A 6087-nucleotide genomic window follows, 5' to 3' on the forward strand; every position below is an offset into this window, starting at 1 on the left:
CCAGACGTGACACAGCCGTAAGCGCAACCTTTTTAATAAACAACCGGAAATCGACCTGTCGACATTATAAAAGAAGCATTGAAAACGCGAAAAATATAAAAAAGATTTTTGTTGCATACAGCAAGTAACGAAATTATTGGTATATCGTAATTATGGTGTGTCATTGTTGATTTCACTTTTAATTTCGAATTAATATAAATCCCTCTCTTATATAATGAAGCAAAATATTTATTAGGAGAGGGGGGGCATTATAATTAAAAACAATAAATAAAACGTAAAGTAAATTAAGGCTATTTGAATTGCAACCTATACTTAAATATAAAACATTTTCCTCGTGCAAACATCAAATTATTCGAAAAAAGATGGTGGGGACAATCATATCCGCGTTAAGAACAAGAGAGATAGTGATATTATTAATTGTATTCAATGAACGAGATATTAAAAATTGTATTTAATTTGCAATGCATTTTTAATTTTTCTTGTAATATTAAAAATCTTTATAAATATTTCAATACTCTTTATTAACTTTATAAGTAATTATTAGGATAACTCTCTCTTTCTCTCTCTTTCTCTCTCTCTCTCTCCGTCTCTCTCTCCCCCCCCCCCCCCCCTCTCTCTCTCTTTCTCTCCCTCTCTCCGGTATATACGCCGCACCTAAGGAAAACTTAATTCATTAAGTACTATTTAAAATGTTAAAGGCAAATAAATTATACCAATAAAAACTTTATGAAATTTTTATTCTTTGTACTTAACAAAAAAAAACTTTCAGAGACCCTTGCATTTTTGCCATATATCATCCTATGTGTAAAAATGATAAACAAATTATAAAACTGAAAAAATTTAAAAAGAAAATAAACGAACGATAGATGCATTAAAGGTTATTGTTATATGATAAAAAAAAAAGAAGGAAAAAGAACACATAAAAGATTTTGATTTTTATAGTGTTTGTACTATGGCATAAATCCCGCATGCTAAAAATGCCATCTATATCCTAAATAGGTGGGATATACAAGATATCAAGCTAAACAAAGAATACAAGAGCTATGCATTTGTATTTTGTTGTATTCCATCATTTACTATCCCTTTACACTTATGTATCATGAAATAACCATTAAACCTCTAACACTCTTTACAGTAATCATTTTACGTAGGTAATATATGATCGCGCTACTTACTACGGTGAAAAATCGATTCAACTAACGATGGTTTCGTTAATATTAACAGTAAAGAATTGAAATTACAACACAATACTAATAGGGCATAAAGGCACATAACAAAATATTTGCGAGAAAATACTTAGATTATATAAGGTTATATAAACTAGAACAACGATGTAATTTTTGTTAAGTGTTTTATTTGTTCAAAATTATATAAAGTAGATTAATCTTAAGTAGTAACTTTCTTATCAATTATTAACTTTTAATAATTAATAAAATAATTCAAACTTTAATATTAGTAATATAAACTTATATCTTATATGTAAATAATTTGCAAAATATAGTCTTGAAGATATTTTTGGTATTTTAAATATAATATATCTATTGATTTTCTTTTTTGTCTAAAATATTTCATTATTCTAGACAAACAAATAGCAAATTATTAGAAAAATGTATTTACTCAAGCAAGTTTAATAAATAAAAAAATAAAATTTTTACTAAAGTACATCCATCGATATATTTATATTTGATTAAATTATGCTTTGCGCGGATATGGGATTGTTAATATGGGATTGTTCATTGCTCCGGTTATTCTTCTTTACGAGATGCTGGTTTGCGCGGCTCGATTTTGATATTGAATCCATCATGTCTTTTCAGAATAATATCACCTCGTAGGTGGAAATCTTTGTCGGGCGTATCAGAAATAATACGGTAATTCCTCAGTATCGTCGATAACAAAACTTTCAGTTTCAACACAGCATATTTCCGCCCCACGCAGGACCTTTGAAAAATGTGTTATTGTCAACAAATATATTGTAACAATATTCGCGAGAAATTTTGTAGATATCGATGTTTTAAGAACAAATATTTATTTTATTAAACTTAAACGTAATTTTTAAAATATAACTCTTATAGTTTAGAAAAATTCTTAGAGATAATAAAAAATAATTACTACTAAAAAATATTATTAATTATTAAATACCTTGGCCCAGCACTGAAAGGAATGTAAGCATAATAATGTCTTTGCTGCATTATTTCCGGTAAAAAGTTATCTGGATTGAAAACTGTTGGATTTGGATAATATTTCTCCAACCGATGCGTTATGAACTGTACGATCAGTACTGTGGTAGACTTTGGAAGAATATAATCACCTGTAACTTTAATATATAACATATTAAATGTATTTTATTTAATTTATAAACACAAATTTTTTAAGTAAATACTTACTATAACCCGATTAACATTACTGTTATAGTAATGCATTTAATTAGATAACTTACCTATTTTTACATCCTCGTTTAGATGCCTGGCAATTAAAGGTACCGGTGGGAAAAGTCTCAAAGTTTCCATAATAACTCTCTCGAGATATTTCATCTTTAAAGTATCTTGGAAAGTACATTGTCTGTCGCTATCACCAAAAATCGTGTCCAATTCTTCGTGCACGCGAGCCTGTACGATAAGAATCATAAAATTAAAAAGGAAAGAAAAGAATTAAATTATTATGATTGTTATATCGAAATTAAGCAATGTATTGACTTTCCTCAGAAACGATAGAGACTGAAGATCGTAAGATGCAATATTATTGAATTACTATTTTAGTTTTAATTTAATTTAAATATAAACGTAGCAAGAAACCAATAAATAACCTGTTAGGATGGATGACGCGATCAGCAATAATGGTAAAAAATTATTTATGAAGTTGTGCGCTTCATGTCATATCACGGAAAAAGGTGGAAAATATAAGATAGATTTTAATCTGCACGGCATTATGGGCAAAACTTGTGAAAGTAGGTGTATTAAATGCCCTATCTAAACAATATCTTAATCAGAAAAATTATTTAATAAAAAAATTTAATAAAAAATTTAATAAAAATAAGAGAAAATTTAATAAAAATAAATAAATTCAGCTAAAATAAGATTGCTTTAACAATCGTTTAATAATAATAATATTTATGCCTAAATAAACATACCTATAAAGCTATTGAATAATAGTGTAATTTATATGTAACTAATTAATTTTTTCTAACTATTCCGGGATTTCTTAAAAATTATGTGAAGGAAAGTGTTATTTTGTATACGAAGAGAAGACCTTAAACGACTACTTCAAATTTCCCAAAAAATTTATTCCGGAAGCAAAAATGGTATTCTACGGCGTCAAGAAGGCTGAAGATCGAAGAGATTTGATCCTTCTTAGCTGTTCTTTTGAAGTAACTGCGTTTTAATAAAACAATATGTAACAGTTTTGTAACTCAAATGCAACATACAAAATAACCATTGGGGGTATGTTATTGATCGTGTTATTAATTAATTAATGTTATTAATTATTGAAAATAAAGTGTACCTGAATATCTGGATGGTTTCCTAAGATACAAAGTGCAAAACTCGAGCCAGCCGCCGTGGTATCATGACCCTGTAATAAGTCAATAATTAATTTTTTTTTAAAAGCATAAAATAATAACTTGCAATAAACGTGGAATTTTAATGTAGAAAAAAAATTTAAGAAAAGTTTAAATTATAAAAATTCATGTGCACGTTTAAAGATTCATGATAAGAATTTATTTGATTTCAAAAAAGAATTGTTATACCTCAAACATAATGGTGTTTACTTCCTCCCAGATCTCCTCGTCAGTCATTTGCCCATTTTTTTTCAATTCGAACATCATTTCTAGGAAAGCGAGTCGCTTTTTCTCACCTATGTCATTCTCATCGATATCATCGAGGTCATCTCTTACGTAATGCATATAATTAGCGGCTTTGTTTTTAGCATGTTCCATATTTTTGGTCGGATTTGATTTTTCCATTGGTTTAACGTTCTGCACTTCCTTTACTTGTTGATCTTTTACAAGTTTTTCTTCGAAGTCCTTTGCTTTCTCTTTGATCACATGTTCTGTCAATGTATGAACAATATTAAGCAGTTTCTCCTGGAGTTTTGCAAACTTCGAGTATTTGTAAAGCATGTCATATCGTAACAATACATTATACTGTCTTCGATGTATGATATCGCTCAGTCTACAATATTCAAATTATAGTGAGTGCGTTTTCTATATGATGAGCAAATAATAAAAAAAAAAACCGTTACGTGTAATTATAAGAAAGAAACAATGTGTACTTCATCACAGCCATGGCATATTCATATCCGGTTTTCTGTCTTTTTTCTTTTTTAACTCCCATCGCTGTTTCTGTCAAAATATCAACCGTTACGGCTGACAGATAATCGTGGCAATCGAATTTCTTCCCAACTTTATCCCGAAGCCGGTTCACGAGATCTATGCTGTTTTCATAAAATAAAGGTACAAACGTCTTCAAGATGTTCATATGAAACGTGGACGCAATCACCTTTCTATGTCTGCGCCATTTGTCGCCTTTTGTGATCAGCAAACCGTCTCCAAGCCACGGTTTGAAGTATCTGCAATGGAGATGAAGAAGATTATTTTAGCCAATATTAGTAAGCAATGGCTTATATAATAAATGACAAAACATCCAGAATAAAATTTGCACCTCTAGTTTTACATATTACTGTAACAAAGCACAATATACATTTTAATAATCTAATTAATTATAAATTTGACATCTTACTCATATTCCTTGGCTTTGTCGATATGCACAGAACTACTCAAGATTATTTCAATATCTTGTGGATCTGTTATAAAGGCTACTGTTTTTGTACCGAAATACGCGCCTCCTGTACCTCCATACTTTTCATAAAATTCAATAACTTTCTCTACCATTAATTCGGGAGGCCATGTAAGAGGTATTAATGAATGACCTAGTATAGGTACGGATGGTGGGCCTAAAAAAAGAAAAAATTTGTTATAGGATAATATAATGAGTAAATAATAATCAATATTGACGAAGACCACTCGCCAAAATTATTTCTCGTCGAGTAAGAAATTAAACTTGTTTTTTATTTTATATATATATATATATAATGTATATATAATATATACCTGTTGGTAGTTTTTTTATTAGACGAACTGCTCGAGAGGTTTCGATGTAATAGTACGCTGCAATTAACACTGCAACGAGCATCAGCAGAGAAAAAGTTACGGTTGACGTATAAGATGTCGTAATTGGATCCGTGTCCATTGTGATTTAAGAAAAAGTACTGTCTCGTGATAGCAATCAAAGTACTATAACAGTACTTTAATAGAAATATTTTATTTGTTATTGACGACTAAAGAAGCCACGTTATTAATCACTTGTCAACGGTAAATGCGTCTCTAACTCGCTCGCAGTCGTGACCGATATTTTATAAGCTTTAGTCCAGAGGAATTTACATATTCGGTCTCACTTTTTAATTATACAACGACCTCGCAATCTTATTGCTTGCTCATTTCCATGTCTAACCTATATCCGTTGCGCAAATAACACTATTCTACAAAATTAAACTCATTTTTTGCTTCAAAAACGAAATCAGCTAATCTTTATTAATTTGGGGTTGCTAAATTTGAATATGTTAGTAAAACATTTTAATTAGCTCTAGTTTTTATGATATAGGAGATTGGAACACTCAAAAACCGCTTTTTTGGTCGATTTTATAACTTTTTGTCGAAACATGACAAATAATTTAGAAACGTCTCAAGAGAGAATGTATTTATATTTTCTACTTTATCAAAAAAAAAAATGTTGGCAAATATAATATTTGCTTTCTTGGGATGGTTTTTAATTTTATTTGCAGGAGTTTAAGTATACTTGTCTGCCTGTCTACATCCAGCGCAATTTCCTAACGGATCATGTTAGTCATTCATTAATGAGATATTTTGGCAATATTGAAAAAATTAATTTTATCCTTGGTACAACTCTGAACTTTTTCGAACTATATCCCTAAATAATAAGTATAAAATTATACGACCGTGTAAGATATACAATCAAACAAGAGGAAAACACCGTAATCGGTCAGGACTGGATTTTGCTTGTCCGAATAATATAT

General features: G+C 29.6%; 1 protein-coding gene across 2 annotated transcripts; it reads right to left on the reverse strand.

Moving 5' to 3' along the window:
- Nucleotides 1-1648: 1648 nt before the first annotated feature.
- LOC112452401 (cytochrome P450 4g15-like) lies at nt 1649-5387 on the reverse strand. Of its 2 annotated transcripts, none has more exons than XM_025012596.1 (8): nt 5105-5387; nt 4734-4947; nt 4237-4563; nt 3743-4166; nt 3499-3567; nt 2438-2606; nt 2140-2314; nt 1649-1938 (listed from the first exon to the last, which is right to left on the reverse strand). In XM_025012596.1, the coding sequence occupies exons 1-8, from the start codon at nt 5241-5243 to the stop codon at nt 1746-1748; spliced, it is 1710 nt and encodes a 569-aa protein (XP_024868364.1). In that variant the 5' UTR covers nt 5244-5387; the 3' UTR covers nt 1649-1745. The 2 variants fall into 2 exon arrangements, with proteins under 2 accessions (XP_024868364.1, XP_024868365.1); XM_025012597.1 differs by having other exon boundaries at nt 4267-4563; nt 5105-5386.
- Nucleotides 5388-6087: the final 700 nt, after the last annotated feature.

The sequence above is a fragment of the Temnothorax curvispinosus genome, unplaced genomic scaffold (assembly GCF_003070985.1).
Source record: "Temnothorax curvispinosus isolate PA1 unplaced genomic scaffold, ASM307098v1 QBEX01003349.1, whole genome shotgun sequence".
NCBI lineage: Eukaryota > Metazoa > Arthropoda > Insecta > Hymenoptera > Formicidae > Temnothorax > Temnothorax curvispinosus.

Excerpts from the sequence above, each read along its gene's own strand:
- LOC112452401 (XM_025012596.1), bottom strand. The coding sequence starts at position 5,243 with ATGGACACGGATCCAATTACGACATCTTATACGTCAACCGTAACTTTT. Across the intron at positions 2,607-3,498 it reads GAAACCATCCAGATATTCAG|GCTCGCGTGCACGAAGAATT; the intron begins GTACACTTTATT and ends CTTATCGTACAG. Across the intron at positions 1,939-2,139 it reads CCTTTCAGTGCTGGGCCAAG|GTCCTGCGTGGGGCGGAAAT; the intron begins GTATTTAATAAT and ends CATTTTTCAAAG.